Source organism: Euprymna scolopes, chromosome 35 (assembly GCF_053919585.1).
Source record: "Euprymna scolopes isolate OS-2025 chromosome 35, ASM5391958v1, whole genome shotgun sequence".
Lineage (NCBI taxonomy): Eukaryota > Metazoa > Mollusca > Cephalopoda > Sepiida > Sepiolidae > Euprymna > Euprymna scolopes.
In genome coordinates this window covers 14,517,238-14,537,191 of record NC_136516.1, presented here as the reverse complement: position 1 = coordinate 14,537,191, position 19,954 = coordinate 14,517,238, and the positions used below count along the sequence as shown (strand labels likewise).

Here is a 19,954-nt window from a genome sequence, read left to right as displayed (position 1 = left end):
TGTAATACACAGGAAAAAAAATTTATGTGAGAATTTAAATTCTTTAGAATTAACTGCAAACTGTAAGGAACTCAATTTCTCGGACATCATATTGCACATCAATAATAATAATAATAATAATAATAATAAAAACTCCTTTAAGTCTTTAAAAGGGTTAAAAATGATTTCTCATGGAGAGCGCATAAAAAACAATGTCGTTTATAAAGCTACATTATTTACCGGAAATGGACAATAAAACCAAAAGAATTTACATCGGAATTAATTTCCCCTGGAAACTCGAAGCAGAGATATTACAACCACAATCCTCTTTTTTTTTCGGTCATAAACTACACTATGCAGCAACCTTCTCAAAAATTTACTTGTCAATGAACAAAAAAAAAAAAAAAAAAAAAGAAACTTGACACCAACGATTTCCTGGTAGGGATTATGTAGAACTAAAACCACTCAATAGTTTCAAGCAAAGATGTCATTTATGATGAACGGAAATCACCCACTCGCTTACTATCTAGTTTTATCATTTATGTTTCCTTCAACAAGAGGTTCCACATTGCTTGACTGTCCTTATACAGTGATCACTATTGTGAGGATTAACTGCGTCTATTTGCCGTTTGATAAAGGTCGGTTTTTAATATAGGGAACATCCAGCTTCCCCCAAAAAGGGACACTCTGGATTGAAACAAAAATGAGAATTGCCTCAGCCTACAATGATGATCCTTTCAATAACCGCAGACATAAAAAGACCAAACAACTACATATATAATAGCGAAATTCGAAAATTTTTATAGTGAATTTCAAGGCAAACCAAATGGTCTCTATTTAATTGTCATGTTACAGTAATGAATATATCCAAAAATTACGAAAAACGATCAGGTAGAAAAAATTATTGAAGAAAATATTTTTTGACGAAAATTAGCGAAAATATAATGTTTGACTAAAAACAAAAAAAAATACTGGAGAGTTCTAAAGGAAGGCAATAGCGTATAACTATTGCCAATTTAAAAAAAGTAAATTTAATTATTTCCCTTGTTATTATGTCACGTCTTTTCAAATAGATATGGGGACGGGTTTTTACGATAAAGATCGAAAACTCATTTTTTTTGTCTTTTTTTTTTTTAAATAATGCGATATATTTAAGTACTTCTGACATGACAATTAAGTAGATATCAATGATTTTTAGCTGAAATTTTCCACTGTTTACGGTCTTGCCTGATGGTTTCTTTCCATGTCCAGTTTTCTTTTAGCTGTCCAGTCCTAGGTCTCTAATACAACCTTTTATTACATTAAAAAAGACATTAGATAATCGCCGGACCCGTGGCGTAGTAGTCAGAGTACTTGGGGTGGGGGAACAAAAAAAAAAAACAATTATAAAAGTGATATTGTCTTGAAGGTTCAATTCTCAGTGTGGGTGACCGAAAAATACAATTGCGAATTACTTGAGACTTCTATTCGGTCATGGCTGACGGAACAAGAGCATGCTAATCCCGTGAAGTAAATAAAGGGTTCCGTTCGAAATTCCCTCCAGATTCCCGAGTTCTAACAGAGACACCTAAAACCGAAACATTGTGAAAATGACGTCCGAAGAATCCTTATAATACTAATAAGAAATCATTATATTATAGCTGATATCAATTTAACTATTATCTTTATATAATCTTACCTAATTATAATTCATTATTTTACTTAGTATGTTAATGTATAAAATCGATTTTTACCTAAAATTTGCTGTTTTACGAGTAAGGCCTGCGACTTATTGAGTGCTGTCTTATATTTTGAGTTTGATCTTCATAAGTAAAGATAAAAGTGGCGAAAAACTGTTCGAGGAATAAATTTTATATTTGTCCTGGGACGGGTATTCTTCTGAATTATTTATAAATCCATATAAATAAAACAGTAGATGCAGGTATGTGTGTCTTTGTGTCTTCAGAATTTATTTTTCGACATAGTCACCACCATTCTTAATGCACTTTTGCCAGGAATTCAATGGCACAGCTATGCTTCTGACACGTGGTGTCCATTACATGGGTTACTTTCTTAGAGTCTCACACCATCAATATCTGCAACGGAAGGACGAAACGACGAAAAGTCATGAATAGGGCTACGACAACAGAATATTCTTTTCATTGTTTAGACTCGAGTATACAGGGTGACCCTAAAAAAACGGGCCCCCAACTCTAATTAGGCCATATTTTTTAGTGTTTTGTCCGAATGAAATGAAACTTTGGTCATAACTAGTTTATTATATTCAAAACATCACATCAAAACACAAGGGTCTTTGGCCCTTTTTTTCTCTGTTCTACAGCATATGTTCTAGATGACCTCTATTTAGCTTTTTTCTTGGGGGGGGGGGCAACCTGTATATCCGACACAGTTGGGCACAATTAATGAACCGAGAACCACATCACTGTGCATAAAAACATATAAGATATAAACGGATACACATTCGAGAGTCAAAACAATGAAAAGAATATGCTGTTGTCCCAGCCATAGTCATGAACGTACAGTGCAATTTGCAATCATCTCTTATCCATCCAGGCAGAATAAAAAATAGGAGGTCTTACTTTTTTTGAAACGTATTTTGTGAGTGCGTGTTAGTGTGTATGTATATATATATATATATATATATATATATATATATATACATATACATATATACATATATATATATACACTAACACGCACTCACAAGATACGTTTCAATGTCAAAAGAAGAATACACGAGAAAACAATAATAGGATCAATTTCAAACCCAGCTTCCTTATGTTAAAAATAAGTTGGTTTGAACACACTTTTTAAAGACCGTGGCATTGTCTTTAGGTTTCGGTTTCGATCACAGCTCGAAGCTCGAGTAAATTTTTTTTTTTTTACTTCAAGAAGTGAACTGTTTCGAAAAAGCATAACATTCACATGCACATATCTCAGTTTCTTTGCGTTTATTTATTTTTTCTTTTACGATATTGGGCACAATATAATAATCAGTAGATGATTGGCTCTAATAATAATAATTTCGAAATCTGCATAAATTAAATATCATAGTTATGCGTATTTTACGACCGGGCTACGCCGAGCGGCTTGCTAGTTAAATTTAAAATGGATAATTTAGAAAAAATAATTAAAAAAAAGAAACTGCTCTGTTTTGAACGGATGATAATAAAAGGGGGCCAAGATCACAGTGTAGTATCTGTTCTGATGCTACACTTCACGTTTTCTGTCCTCAGTCAGTGGGGGAGAAATCTTTGGTTGGTTGTTTTTGTTTTACGGCATATCAACCTTTTTCAGGTTATTTAATGTCGAACCTAGTTATTTTGAGGAACGATTTTTAATGGAGTATATATATATATATATATATATATATATATATATATATATATATATATATATATATATATATATATATATATATATATTTAAGTCGGATTCTATTTAACTCATAGTTGGGACCCTACCATTCCGGGTCAGAGTGGACCTGGGAGCAATGACAATTAAAGGGTGGCTCCACACTCCCCAAGGCTCGCAAGGTGGGGGCCTCACCATCGGATATAGTTTTAGGTCATATCCAGGACCGGAGAAATCTTTCATGAGTGAGATAAATTTTATTTTTGTTCCTATCCAGTGTACCCCTTTCTGGGGAGCTGGATATTCCCCACTTTAAAAACCGAGCTTGTATCCAACTCTGCCCTCGTGGGGTGGCAAGTAAATAGGAATAATAAAAAGTGAAAAGGCAAAATGATGAAAAAAAGAAGCTCCCCTTGTGTCTGACTCATCCCTTGTGGAGGGGCAAATAAAAAGAGGTATGTAGTATACTTAAATTAAAGCTACAAATGGTATTATGGAATGGTCCTGTGATCGGGTATTCCACCATAATACTCGCGTACCAAATCTAAAATTAGACAAATCGCCCACAATAATAACGCTCACCCCTGCCGACGCCATGTAAGCAGCATGCTAATGACGTCAATCTTGCAAGTCTGTGTCGTTCAGCCATTCAGAATGCTTCTGACACGCTATCTCGCCATCATTTAAGAGAAGGGGAATTCTTCGCTCTTAAAATTCGTAGCAGATGATGAGGAGAGGTGGAAGGTTCGGGTCGGTGATGAAAGATTATGCTTATGTTTACAAGTTTTAATCCAGCACTCCCCAATGTTTGGTTAAAAATAACTTCCCAGGCTTTTCGCCATTCACAGTGTTCCCTTCTCTGCAAGGGTTACCACGCTGAAGCATCCGTTATGTCATGAATCGGAAATAGACACTCGGGAATCCCCACTCCCAGATTTACGGCCACGTGAAGTGCGAACAATTTCTGGTTTCTATATAAGAAGGGCCGTTTTGTTCGGCTTCATTCAGTGTCGAACTGATTCGAATCGTGTTCGTTATACTAGAACCGCCGGAAGGACCAGAAACTTTTATTTCATAATAATTTATTGTAATTTATCAACAAAAAAACAAGCAAAAAGATGTCTCGATCAATCTTCATCACAGTAGCTGTAATCTGTCTATTCGGGGTAAGTTTTATTTTATGACACAAACTCTTGATATTCTATGTATTATTATTATTATTATTATTATTATTATTATTATTATTATTATTATTATAGGGATTCTCACGCAGGCCATCATCAGTGACTACGCACTGATAATAACCGGTGGTGTTCCATGGAGTCTGAGTGACAACTAGTCTTCCGCAGATTTCCAGTACGCTCCACCTCTTCCGACAAACTTAACAAATGAATTTGCATTACCGCAACAGCCGTTTGCCATTGATTTCTCACTGGTAGCGACTGTTGGTTTTCACTGGAATTTGGGCTGCAATAAGCCTCTCCAAGGCCCCAATCCTCATTGCACTCCTCCAGTGAAGGTTTGGTTAATGCTTTCTTTCCCCGGACTGTCTATTCTCCTTATCCCTTCTCGATCTGGTGTGGTGCCAGTTTATGCCGACACTACTACTACTACTACTACTACTACTACTACTACTACTATTATTATTATTATTAATTATCTGTACTTACTAGGATATAATCATGCTGACACATCGGTTCCCATCAGATGACCAAAGTTAAGCACCGTTGAGCCTGGTCAGTACTAAAATGGGTGACCGATTTGGAAATTCCATGTTCTGTATGTGTTGTGCTTATCTCAGTTTTGATGGTGGGACTTAATTTATGGAATCTTTGCAGTTTTATATCCTTTTGTGTTCGTGCGTTCTTCTTATCATTATTAATATTCATCAATTTTACTTACATATGCATTCATATTTAGATATAGCTAGAAAGAATCTCCTTATTTATTCACAGTATTTATTCTATGTGCATTTACGTTCATGATCGTTGCTCATTTTTACCCAAGTTCGCCGCCATTTTAGCAACCTTGCAGACGACATTTTCTTTTCAATTTTGTTCATTCTAAAACATAGCCGTGCATTTTATTTAGTAAATCCATTTTCATTTTAAATCACCCAATTTACGAACATCACATATGCTTCATTCAACACAGGTTTATTAACTAAAATCTTTTTGTATCAATGTTTTTTTAAGAAAAAAAAAATCCCATTATATTTAATTTCATTTTTTTTTATTCAATACAATTTGCTTCACAGAAATGCCTCATAAATCAAAATTAAATTATAAATATTTAACTCCTAAATTATTTAATAATTTATTTTAATTAATTCTTTTCAGATCGCAGTTGAAACAAGACCACCAAAAAGTAAGTACCTTTGCCTTATTTTATAAAAGACCTTTTGATATAAGGTTTAAAAAAATGGTGATTATTAAAAACATTTATTTATACGTGAATTGCATTCTCTCTGATTACGGATTAAATGTTTCAAAATTTCACTTCGAAATAATAACACGCACTTAAACATTAACGATCTTATTTTTAATTTAAAAAATGTAACTAAAAATATTTAATTGAAAATTTTAATTGAAAACATTTTAACTTAAAACGTTGTAATTAAAGCGTATTAAATGAATTTTTACTTGAAAATGTTAATATAAAACATTAAAATCGAAAAGATTTTAATTGAAAATTTTTTAATTGAAAACATTTTAACTAAAAGCATTTTAATTAAGAACGCTTTAATTAAAAACATTTTAATCGAAAAAAATTGTAACTGACAAAATTTAATAGTAAAAAAAGAATTCATTGAAAACATTTCAATTAAAAATATTTCAATTGAAAACAATCCCTAAACATTTTTAAATGTGATAAAATGCAATACATAATAATTGTCCTCACATACAACTGAAACCATCAAACAAATCCAATTTTAATTGTAAGGGAAACCATTCGTTTTATATTCTTCAATTAAAAATATATAGTTATTCCCCTTGCTGAAAGATATTTCATATGTTTAGTAAAAAAAGGTATTATTTTATAGATGGTGTGGACCGAACTAAGAATGTTTTAAAGTACGTTATTATACTGTTAATAGCATTCTACAACACCTTTAATGATTCGAATAGTAGAAAAGTTTCCTCTTGTCTTATTTAGCACTAGCAGGAAAACCAGACGTTGCCTTGGATTTAATAAGGATCAACGAATGTTTCACACTCCCATATTTTATTGTATTCGAAATCGATGAAATCGCCTATTTTTCAATCAAATCGATTGATTCCTATCTCTATTTGGGGATCCATCGCGGTGCACCGGGAGGAAGCTTCAGATTCCTCCCCGCACCGACTTAGTCCTTAATACATTGCACTGTAGAGAAAATACTGTTGATTTTATAAAATTCTTTTTATATATAATGGCTAGAATCAAAGTTTAAAAAAAAAATCAAGTATCATGCTTCAGTTGTGTTCTAAATAGAAACATTCATTTCTACCGCGCTTCTGTCATACAAAAGAACCTACTGTTGATTTTATACGCCGGATACATTTGTTTGTGTGGCGATATCTCAAAGGCACTTGTGATGTTAGACTATGTAAAAGTGGTAACTTTGGTCAAAATCGGACTGTTCCATCATTAATTATTTTTTCGATTATCAATTTCGATAATTATCAGAGGCATTCCGGTACAAAACCTATCTAAAACCATTCCCAGATACATAAGGTACAATTGTGTTAAATAAAAAAAAATCGGGTTAGCCGTTTTGGAGTTCATAAGAAACGAACTCACAGACACATAGACAAAGTTTCTTTTGTATAATAAATTTGAGTTAAATACCTTTCTGAAGAATGTCGAAGGTTACATCAGTCAAAACATTTTAAATATAGAAGCCAAGTATAGATAATCCAAATAAATCTGAGGTTAACCCCCATTTTCTTTCATCATATTTCTTTAACCCTGTATTAGTCACCTGGGTGTTCCAAACATGGTTAGTCCCATGAGGTGTTTATACAACCTAATCTATAAATATAAAAGCGAAAATGTATGTATGTATGTATGTATGTATGTATGTATGTATGTATGTATGTGTGTCAATGGGCGAATGAACCCTTTTTCTGGGTCAACGGCCAACTAGCACCGTGTATATTTGTGTGTGTGTATATGTGTATTGGGGTAGAGAGGGATCCCGTAAGCCGCGGTGAAGGCAACCTTTCTAGGAGAAGCAAATCTCTGATTTAAAAAAACAATAAAGCGGGAGATCAGTACCCGCATTAAGCTGGTCTGCAGTTTAATTTGTTGCTGGCTATCTTGCTCTTGCTTGTTGCTGGATCTCAACATTTTGAACCGAGAGAGAGACTTAGCTGTCGTACAAAGCTAAGACTCTGTAACATCATATTTGTATAGATACTCCCTCAGATATTTGGGCTCATGGATTTTAAATGTCTGAGGGAGTGGCACTCGTCTGACAAGACGTTGCAATCATCATGTATGTATGCGTGTTCGCTTTTTCTGTGTGTCTACAAAAGGCTTCTTTCAGAGAAGCGGTCGCTCGCTTCACAACTTTTTAAAACTTTTTATATGACATACAAATCGTAATATCTCACAGTTAACAACGAAGCTCGCCTGTCTATTTAATTCGGTCGATTTCGGGAAGATAAATATTCAATATTTGTCGCTTGCCGCATATGGGTTTTAAAACGGGCACCTGCTAAATCCAACTAATTAAATAAATTCAAACGTGTTTCCGTTAGCATCTCGCGGTGGGGCAATGTTCACCATCGCACTTTTTTTTTCACACTTTAATTTACAACTTTGCCTCAAGGGTTTGGGTTCGATCCTCATACTTACTATTTTTAACCCCCCCCCCCAAACACCCGGGCAACGTCGGGTACCCCTCGCTAGTACTATAATAAAATGTTTATAGTGTCATTATTTTGTAAAATATAGTTATCCTGCTTTGTTCAGGATTTATCTACAGTCCCTGATGAACAGTTTGAATCACTTGTATCTTGTTGATATTAATATAAAATAATACAATGAAATAAATTATAAAACTAAGGAAAAATTAAGACATTACACTAGCTCAACTCATAGTTACAAGACTGGATTTGTCATAAATTGTAAATAAAATGATAATCCCATCAAAACTTATGATAAAGAAAATGCCGAAACATTAATTTCATATTAAATATTACAGAGTAGCCTAATGATAAATAATATGCGCTTATATCTATAAATTTTACTGGAAAAAATACAAAAATATATACATCATAAAATCATACCTACGTTAGTCAGCTGGGGTGACTCGACACCCCAGAAGGACAAAGGAAAACTGAGATACAACTGCGCCATACCACGTGTGCTGTACCCTCGCTGAGTCAGGCGAGTACTAAGAGGGAGGAAAAAAATAAGTTGCCAACTAGGTATTATGAACTCCTAAGCAAAATTGGGGTAGTAAAACACTCTATGGGACTAGCGCAGAGTTAAGACAATTCTTCAGTAATTCTAAAGATATTTAGCTCGAATTAAACTAATCAAAAGTTTTAAAAATTGTTATTAATCATATTTTTTCTTACATTTTTAGGATGCATCGAAAAGGCGGCCGACATTATATTTGTGTTGGATTCTTCAAGTAGCATCTGGATTGTGGACTACGAAAAGCAGCTGGAATTTCTCGCTGATCTTGTGGATAGTTTCAAAGTTGGAAATGGCAGATCAAGAATCCGTGTTGGTGCCATTACATTCAGCAACCGTGCCCATTTAGAATTCTCCCCGAACCGTTACACCGATCCTGCGCAATTGAGGAACGCCATTCTGAGAATCAGTCACAGACTCGGCTCAACCAACACGGCCGCTGCGCTCAAATTACTCAAACGGCAAGTTGAAACAACTGTGCAAGAGAGAAAGTCTCCGGTCATTGCTGTAGTGATCACTGACGGCAAGTCATCCGACCCTGCGGCCACGAAAGAAGAAGCGAAGAAATTACACGCACTCGGCATCCATGTTTATGCAATTGGTGTCGGCAACTCGCAGAAATATGACATCAGCGAATTGAAGGCAATTGCGAGCGACCCAGAGAACGGTGTCTACACGGTGTCCAGTTATTCTGCTTTGAAAGAAATCGCAGAGAAATTTCACATCAAGCCATGCGAAGGTAAGTCACTTTTTAGAATAACTTATAACCTGATCTTTTAATGTGATCTTTAAACGAACTCATTTCAGCTGAATACATTATTACAAGGGCTATGACAACAGCATATTCTTTTCATCGTTTTCACTCTCGAGTATATATCCGACACAGTCAGACACAGTTAATCAACCGAGAACCACATCACTCTACATAAAAACATATAAGCTATCAATGGATATATACCTGAGAATCAAAACAAGGAAAAGAATATGCTGTTGTCATAGCCCTAATTATTACACACATACATGTCATGTTGAAATTAGTATAATTTCCTAAAATTACGAAAAATAATCCAGTAGAAAATGTGCTAAATGTATTTTAACAAAAAATCAAACACAATTACATTTTGTTGAAAAATAGCGGAGTCAATTTAAATCAAGGGAGATAAGTCAGTTTATCGTACTGAATTTGTCTCACAACTCTCCTATATTAAAACATGTGATAAAAGTGGATAATTAGACAAATTCTATTTTATTTGTAACTAGCAGGGAGGGGCGTCCGGCGTTACCCGGTCATAAAAAATTGTGGCAGCGGTAGAGAAGTGTTGCGTTGTCCAGTCGTAAAATCCGCTTAAATATGACATTTTCATTTATTAAAAAAAAAATGACTTGGGTCCCATCAGCCAGAATGGAAACCGAAAACAAAAAGTGTAAGCAATAAATAGAGACAGACATATTGAGTTTTTTTCTGTCGTTGAATAATAAAAAGAAATGGTGGGGAAGTAAGTGCACATTAATTTGAAAAACAAAAGATACGGTTAAAAATCCGAAAATATTGCGCACAGTGAACAAACGAATTAAAACACGAAAATAAAAAAGAACGCGATTGTTGAGCAGTTTAAAAGAATTAAAAATAAACGTTTTTTATATTTATCGTGTTACGATCGAATAGAAAAAAAATACTTATCTTGTTATTTAAAAAATGACGCGTGCCGGACGCGAATTCGCGAAAGATAAAACTGGAAATGAGCTAGTTATAAACCGAACCAAGACGCCAAAGGTATCCTCGAATTGCAAATCTATTTAAAACCGAAAACTAGAAACTCGCGTTCGCACATGCGTAATTAACAAACTATGACCCCCCCTTCAAACAAAACGACATTTCTACACAAAATAATCGAGGATTTTTTCCTAATTTTTCGATATTATTTGACCGAGAGATCGCTCTTTCTAACGTAACGATGTACCCGACGAACGTTTTTAAGAGATATACGAACGCACACGCATTTGAGGTTTATTTAATAGATTATTTTTCTATTGGCTTACCAATCTATTCAAGCAATATTTTTTATTACGGTTTTATGGCGGATAGATTAATATGTGTCGAATACATGGTTAGATTTATCGATGCCAGAGGCATTGGACTGTACATGGATGATAGACCACACAACAATGCTTCCTCGGCATCAAAGTTCCAAGAGCATTTAGCTTTCCCTGACCGAAAACTGAAGCAATGGTTAACTGTGAGATGGAGAATTTCTTCTACATAATATTCAATCTTTGAGATAACACTTCAAATTCTTCCGTAAGAATAATCAGATAACCGCATATATAAAGGTTAATTCCAATTATGCTAGATCTATCATAATAACATAGTGTTACGAACACACTATGTAATTTAGCTTGAGAGAGAGAGAGAGAGAGAGAGAGAGAGCGAGCGAGAGAGAGAGAGAGAGAGTGAGTTAGTCCTTCTCGAAATGATTGCAGAGACGTTATGGAATAATAGCTAACAGTTTAATGAACATAGTTAGAAACTCGGAAAAACAATGCATAGCGCCCAAAATGATATTAATAATATAAATTAAGAAATTTTAAAATTAGCACGTATTTGTCTCTAAATATGTACTATTATATTATTCATATAGTAAAGACTAAATTATATTAACAGAAAAAAATATAAAATCATACACGTAAAAAATGAAATCAAATTATTAAACATTAAACAAGAATTTGTTCACAAATGCAGACATATAAATAATTACTTTGTAATTTAATACTTAATTAAACAAAATAAATAAGATAAGAAATACTAACATAATTAAATAATAGAGTAAATAAATTAAATAAATATATAATTATTAATCATATAATCATATTAGTTGTATTTATATACATTTTTGCGTCGTTTAATTGCCGTATAATTTTTTGTTTCCTTTTTTAATCCATTGACTCGGTTAACACCAGAGTACACGACTAGCATTACATAAATAAAGTATTATTCAAATGTTTCAATACTTAAAACCCATTATTTGATTTGTTTTAATGCATTTATTTTTCAGAGGAAGTCACTACAACAATGCCTACTACCACTACTACCACAACCGAAGCTCCTACCACCACAACTGAGATTACAACTACTACAGAACCCAGTACCACTACTACTACAACTACAACAACCACAGAAACCCCGACGACGGAATCACAAACAACCGAAGAGAAACCACGTAAGTGTTTTTGTTGTATTTTTACGTATTATATATATTATAATTTAATTTAATGTAAGTTAATATTTGTTGGGCCTAAATTAGTCTTAGTTGCTTCATCTGGATATCCACGTGTGTAACATCATTTACTCTACTTCTTTGTGGCTTGAATCAACATAAAGATGACTTAATGACGACGAAAGATGCATGGTATTAAATATATTAAGATATCAATTCAATTCCGGCTGGTTAGTTGCGTCATTAATTCTGAATGATTTAATGACACTTACGGCACCTATATAGATGCTACCCGTAAGATTCATGTCTTTCGTGGACTGCGGTAACTTCACTTCTTACCTATTTCGATCTCTATTACATTATCAGCTTTGGATAATAATTCTTAAGAATTAGAAATGGAATCCCGTGTTCAAATCATTTATATGCCATATTCTTATCTATTTCTTTGTGGATGGGATCAGCATATACTCAATATAGTAGCATATATATATATATATATATATATATATATATATATATATATATATATATATATATATATAGTGTTATAATGGAATAATTCCAGGAGGAAATCCGGGTATGAGAGCTCAATGTGGTAAACAGAGCAATAACATAAAAATATAACACGGAAATTACATAATTGTCGATGCAATAATTTATTTCAACCTTATGGTATTTTCAAGCATCTAAACTAGACAATTACATTTTTGATACTGAAATAAATAAAGAAAACGAATCGGACCCCGACCGTCAAAAACCGGGGCCCGATTCTTTTTCTTTCTTTATTTCAGTATCAAAAATGTAATTGTCTAGTTTAGATGCTTGAAAATACCATAAGGTTGAAATAAATTATTGCATCGACAATTATGTAATTTCCGTGTTATATTTTTATGTTATTGCTCTGTTTACCACATTGAGCTCTCATACCCGGATTTCCTCCTGGAATTATTCCATTATAACACTATATATATATATATATATATATATATATATATATATATATATATATATTAGTAGTGATTTCAAAACTTGAAAAATATATATGACTTTATTATTTTATTAAAATCTGAATTTGTTTGTCATTTTCTCAGATTTTAACGACATGACGTCATTTCTAGAAAAACTTTTCAAACTTAATGATCACAACTGGAACGCAATATACTTTGGCTTCGATTCTAGTTGGTTGCGCCCAAGCCATTATCTTTAAATTTTGGAATCACTACGATATATTGGGGACAGTATAATGATAAGTTGGTTCTATAATAATAAGTACGAAATCTGCATGTATTAAAATATATTTATGCGTATTTTACAAACGAGTAATGCTAGGGAGGGCACTACTATATATTGGGTACAATATGGTAATCAACAGAGAACTGTCTCTATAATAATGAATGCGAAAACTGCATAAATTACAATATCATATTTAAGTATATCTTACGACCGGGCAACGCCAGTTGACCTAGTAATTAATTAAATTAATTAAAATAACGATCAAAATCCATGTTCAATTATTTTTACTCAATTTTTCTTTTCTTTTTTTTTTTTTTTTTTTTACAGAAAATGCTCAACCACAAACTATCCATACAAGTAAGTATCAATTTTATCGCTGTTCATACTTGTTTACTTTGACCATGAACTGCATTTTGCCCATTAAAATAGACACAAACACGCACACATAAATGGCCTTCACAATTCTTGTCACAACAAAATATGTAAATACCTTCATTAGAAGATCTGTGGAGAGATGCAACTTGACAGATCGACGAACATCTAGGGACATGAACCACCACCGATAAGATCAAACGGGCCGTGTTCTATGACAACGATAGACAGTCGATCAGATACATAAAAGACAAGACCATCAAGCCAGATATTGTAATATAGAACAAGCCCGAAAAAACTGCGCTCATTATCAATGTGACAGTTTCAAATGATTTTAACCTTAATAGAGCTGAACGGGAAAAGATAACAAAATATCAGGACCTAAAAATGAAAGAAATAAACATTATATCGGTTGTGAAAGGAGCAACTGGCTTAATAAAAAAGAACCTTCAGAAATACTTAGAAGCAATCCCTGGAAGACCAAGTTGTGACGAAATACAAATAGCAGTCATAAAAGGAAGAGCGTGTATTCTTAAAAGAGCCCTCGGATATAAATTTAAATCATAACGGAATCAAGCGTTAACTCTAGCAGAGAGTCCCTTGATCTCTTAAAACTTACTGAAAGAAAATAAGAAATAGTTGATTCTGTTCAATCAGTTCTTTAGGCGAATAATTGACATTTTTCTTAACGTAACAATAACGTTAATCCAATTCAGTTCCTACTAGAAAAACTTCGACCAGTCGAAATCGTGTTCATATGTACGCCATCTTAAAATACACATGCACACATATAATCATACACCCCCCACACACGCACACACAAACACACACACACACACACACACACACACACACACACACACACACACACACACACACACACACACACACACACATATATATATATAAATTAAAGTTGAATTCACAATTTTTGAAAACACAAGCTCTTCTGGTTGAGATGCCTCAATTCTTCTTTGGCTAAACCTATAAACGGTCCAGAGTATCTTTCTAGTGACACAGCCCATGTGTTTATTCCTTTAATTTGGTTACTGCTACTACTACTACTACTACTACTACTATTATTATTATTATTATTATTATTATTATTATTATTATTATTATTTGCTTTCAGGCATCATCCTCTTCGGATACGACCTCGTTGCTATGGGAGCCTACCGTTCCGGTATGATCCACCAATTTATCAACACCATCCTTCCATACATTGGCTACGGACAATATGGCGTTGTCTCCTATGGCTATTGTCCATCTCACTTCAACGTGCCAATCACATCTCTAATGAACAAGGACCAATTCGTTATTAACAACGGTGTCGTCCCTGACGGTAAACTGCCAGATCTCGTCGATGTTGTACGAAAAATGAGAAATGTCTTGTACACTCGCTCAAAACAGAACGCCAACAGCGGCCATGTTGAAAATCAAGTAGCTGTGCTATTCGTTGATTCGTCCGTGATGACCATTACACCAGAACTAACGAAGGAAATCGAAATGCTTAAAAAGAATGGTGTCAAACTGTTCTTGATCAATGTCGGTCCCTGTCAATGGCCGTCAATGGAATCGCTTTACTCCCTGAGCAGTGCGCCCCACCTAAAACATATGTTCAGCTCCCCTTCGTATCATCAATTGGTCCTCCAAGCGCAGCATAACCCGTTTCATTTTAAACCAATCTACTATCACTAAGTTTCAAACGGTTTGAAATTTTACAGGAACAATTTCGGTTTAAACATATCACGCATAATACAAAGCTATCAATAATATTTTTTTATTATAAACTACGTTTTAGAAATATTCACATATAATTATTTCCCCCGAATATTTCGATCTCATTTTCAAAATTGCTCAAAATAAATATTCATATTACTTATGCTCGATTCTCAACGCACCTTGCTTTGGACCAAGTGCATTTTAAGCATCTACATTGCGCTAGCAACTGAAACGAACTAATTTAGCCTTACACAGTAATGACGTCGCACGAGGACGACACCTTGACAAACATAAACAAAAAATAATGGGTATTTTCAACTAATCTTGATATCCGAATATTTTTCGATTAAATATTTTATAGCAATTACACTGTTCTGGACAATTTGATTTTTATTCGGGTTGCAGTGGAGACTTCTGGAGTTATTGGCCATCGTCCACTTGCATTCCATAGCAAAAAAGACCAAGAACATTTGTTTTCTTTTTTAAAAGATGTTGATGTTAAATGACGTCAGTGATAGTGTTGTGCTAAAGTCCGTTACTTTCAACTGTTAACGTAATTGCATAAACAAATTTTTTTTAAAAGTTTTTTTGTATTTTTGGTACACGTGATAGGTTTTATAATTTAATATTTCGGGGAAATAGTTATATTTTGTGATTTTAAAGTTGTTTTCATATTCTTTTTATTGTTAAACGACTTCAAAATTTATCTGAAACTACTCATGTCTTTCAACTCCACGATTTATACCGGGGCCTACCTAATGACGGGCCTTGCAGTACAGTTACGGAATATGGTGACGTCACGGAATAAAGTCTGAAGACACGACCAGAAGCCGTTCCGTTGCGTCGAATTACAGAGGAAAATAACCAACCACGCGAGTTTTACTGCCTGTTTTTACAACAAGCATGACGCATATTCACACATAAATTCTAACAATGAAACACACACACACACACGTGCACACACACACGTGCACACACATACACACACACACACACACACACAAATAAACTATAACTCTTGATTGACTGTATTTAAACAACCATCAACATTTTCCCCCATTTACTATCTGTACCTAAATTTAAAAGCATGAACAAAGCTTCTTTCCTAGAACTGCCCGTCTATGGAAATCTATTCTGCTTGCCCGCTTTATAGCTGACTACAATATGGTCATCTTCAAGTCCAATGTAAACAAGTTCTTGTTGAGCCCCCTCCCCCTAAATAATATATTTCTACCCCGTTTCCACCACTAACTATTAATACGTTGTTGTCTCAGTGACTACGATAAACCCATTAACCCTTATCCTCGAGTGACTTTCGGGCCTTGATAAGTGGTGACTCCCATGTAAAAAAAGAAAGAAAAAAAAACTTGTCAGCAAAAATAACGGATTCATTTTTAAAGCTAACACAACAAACAATAACAAAAAACAACAATAACAAAAATATACAAAAGGCAGTGACGTGCGTGAAAAAGAAAAAAAAAAAAGAAATAAAGAAAAATATTTAAAGCGCCAGCTGCCCCAAAATAAATCATTCAGACATTTGACGTCACGTTGCTGGCAGCGTCTCTTTTACTTATCGAATATACACTGAACGCATTTGTCGTCAGAATTGTACAATTATTTGGTTTATTTAAAAAAAAAAAAAAATTAAATTTTTGAATAAATAAATTTTTATATAAAACGTATTTTTTTTTGTTGTTTTCTTTTGTATATCTTGCTTACGTCATCCGTTATATACGTAACAGGTGCACATGGAGGAGGTAATGCTTAACGACGAAGATTATGCAATCAGCAAGCAAAGTTCAAATCCAATGGAATCTATCAAATCACACCTATTGATGTCTTGATACTGCTGACAAAGGTATGAACCCCCACATGTTATACAGGGTGGCCCACTTAAAAGTAGCCCATAAAAAATATAGTAGAGAGGATGAACATCTTTCTATTGTTTGAATCACCTGTTGCGTCATAAAAGATGCTGGAAGTGCTCCCCGTTGACATCTACGCATTTGTGGGCACGTTTAACAAAATCGGGCACGTTTGTGGATACTGCCTGTAAATCTTATGTGGTTATTCTCCTGATAACGTTGATAATATGTCTCCTTTAGTTAGTCTATATTATGTGGATTATTTGCATGATTTTTTTCTTTTAAAGTCCCCCAAAGATAATAAAAAGAATCACACGATGACGTCCGGGGAACGTGGTGGCCATAACCCTTTTCTTATTGTTCTCTCTCTTCCGTAAACATGTCATGAACTCGTGTCAGTGATCTGTGAGACGTGTGGCATGTAGCGCCATCTTGTTGGAAAAAGAATTGCAGTTTGTCTTGTGGTGTCAGTTGGTTGTTAAGAGAAAAATTAGAGAGATTGAGGAATAATTGTCGAGTGTCTCATTCGCGTACGAGAACAGAAGAAAGAAAAATGGAAATACAGAGAATTCACTTAGAGGCGAAACAGACGCACGTGTTAAAATGTAATTCTTTAAAAATTTATCATATGGCAATCATCTTCACATCCCCCCTCTCTCTCTTTCTCTCTCTCTCTCTCTCTCTCTCTCTCCCCCTTCTGCCCAAATAATATATCTGGTATATTAAAATTAAGAACGTTCAGATCGTTGTTTGACTTCAATTTAAATACGTGGTTCTATCCTTGAGGATTCTCCTTGTTTTTTTATTATTTTTTATAAGCGCCTACAGCTTGCATTTACACCAGATCTAAAATTTAACTCTTGACTCACACCCGTTGTTAAAGTTTCCGGGAAAATAGTTGGATCATTCTACCGCTCCAGAACAGAAAGCACATGACTCTAGATGCAATCTTCTGCGCATATAAAAGTGGGGGACACGTTCAAAAATGAAGTACTGCTGCTACATCTTTCATGTCGTGACAGAATTCAAAATCAACTTCAAAATCTAGTGGGGGAGGGCGATTTCTTTTTTGTCATCTACAGCTCCTTCTTCGGAGAAGAAACGTTGATAGCCTTTCTCTAACATTCTTTTCGTGACAGGTACTTGACTGAGTAAAAAAAAAAAAATTATAAAATTATAATAATACCATTCGGTACTCTCTTCCATTGGTTACAGCTTGCTAGCGTCTTTTATAGGCGGAGTAATCCATTCTTAGAGAGTGTCAGGATCTTCCATTATAAGTACACAATTCCCGACAATGGAAGACCAGATAAGAACACAAAATTGGATTTATAAGATCATAAAATCCAACCTTGATCACTCTTCGGTGTCCGTGGCGCAGTGGATAAAGGCGTTGAGTTTGTTTAAAGATAGCGGTTTCAGTCATACCCAAGCGGGCCAGAAGACTAGTTGGCCAAAACGTAGTGAGGCAACAACAACTATGGAAGGCAGTAATTACTGGGTATACAGTTACAAGATTCAGCATTCATATCCCGTTGTGGTTAATCTGTTGATGAAGGCCAGAGGATGAGTTGGCCGAAATGTGATGAAACAACAACAACTATGAAGATGAGAATAAGAGTGCGCAAAAGAATTAAATACTCAACTGAGCTTCAATCGCTGTCTCTTCTTTGTTAAACATTCCCGGCATGAGCCCACCTTTCTTTTTTCTCCCTTTCTTTCTTTCTTTTTTCTTCCTCTTCTCTTCCTCTTCTTTTTCTTCTTCTTTGTGAAATTTTAGCGATTGATATTACAAATACATATTTTTGGGGCATCGCTCCAGACATTGCATGAAACCACTTGATGTAGGTATAATGAATACTACTTCAAATTAAAAAGCTAGCCAGCAATAAGTTTTAAATGGATACATTTAGTATTATATTAGCATGCCGGGGCAACGCCAGATAACCCTGATCGATTACAATTATTATTAATATTGTTAAATGCTATACAGATGAAAATATTCAGAGAAAATATTTTAATCGAAATGAATGTTACGAAACAAAAGATGCCAGTCAGAAATTTAATGACACTTAATTTATAGATAAACAAAATATGGATTGATTCTTTGTTTACGTGGATGGTGACGTAATGAGATAAAGCAAGGGTTTACTTGCACAGGTAGTTTTGAGTTGAGTTAGAATTTGAGAGAATAGAAGGAACGTACGACAGTGGGCAACTTTGCAGTGGGGAAACAGCCGGAATAAAGTTGCTGAAAATACAACTGAGATTTCTGGGATTATTTTTAGTATGAGTTATTTACAGCTTTTCCAAGGCCGTCAAAACAAGACCTAGATGGACCAGGTAAGTTTTTTTGATTGGCGGATGTAAGTCTCCGAAGAACTGTTATCCGACCCTTTTTTTTTTTTTGTTTTCAATGTTATATGTCCGGTGAACTGTATCTGTGAATATATGGGCACGTACAAACACGAGAATACGAGACGATCGTGGATACACTCATAAATATATACACGCTATATACATTCAATAGACATGTAAAAACATGACCGCTTACATCTTCAAGTAAACTGTTTTTAAATTTATATATTAAAAATTTATATATATAAAAAAATTTGTAAATTCCATACCATTTTGTAAATCACACTTTGAAACCATTGTAAATTTATTTTAGCTACGTTCTTAACACGTAAAAACGTGTTTTTTTACACACAATTCACTATTTCAAGTAATTTAAATGTAATTTGAACTGAAGCATATAAAAGCATCAAATACTGCCTGAAGACTGAAGAAAATCAGTTGAAA

At 34.2% G+C, this 19,954-nt stretch overlaps 1 protein-coding gene across 1 annotated transcript in view; it reads left to right on the top strand.

The window, feature by feature from the left end:
* The window catches only part of LOC145259588 (collagen alpha-6(VI) chain-like), a 95,599-nt gene extending 79,305 nt beyond the window's left edge, over positions 1-16,294 (top strand). Inside the window, exons 8-12 of the mRNA XM_080117242.1 lie at positions 5,673-5,700; positions 8,912-9,481; positions 11,796-11,960; positions 13,518-13,547; positions 14,695-16,294. Of these exons, the coding sequence (XP_079973368.1) occupies positions 5,673-5,700; positions 8,912-9,481; positions 11,796-11,960; positions 13,518-13,547; positions 14,695-15,260 (1,359 nt within the window). The 3' untranslated portion in view covers positions 15,261-16,294. The remainder of the gene's footprint in view (positions 1-5,672; positions 5,701-8,911; positions 9,482-11,795; positions 11,961-13,517; positions 13,548-14,694) is intronic.
* Positions 16,295-19,954: the final 3,660 nt, after the last annotated feature.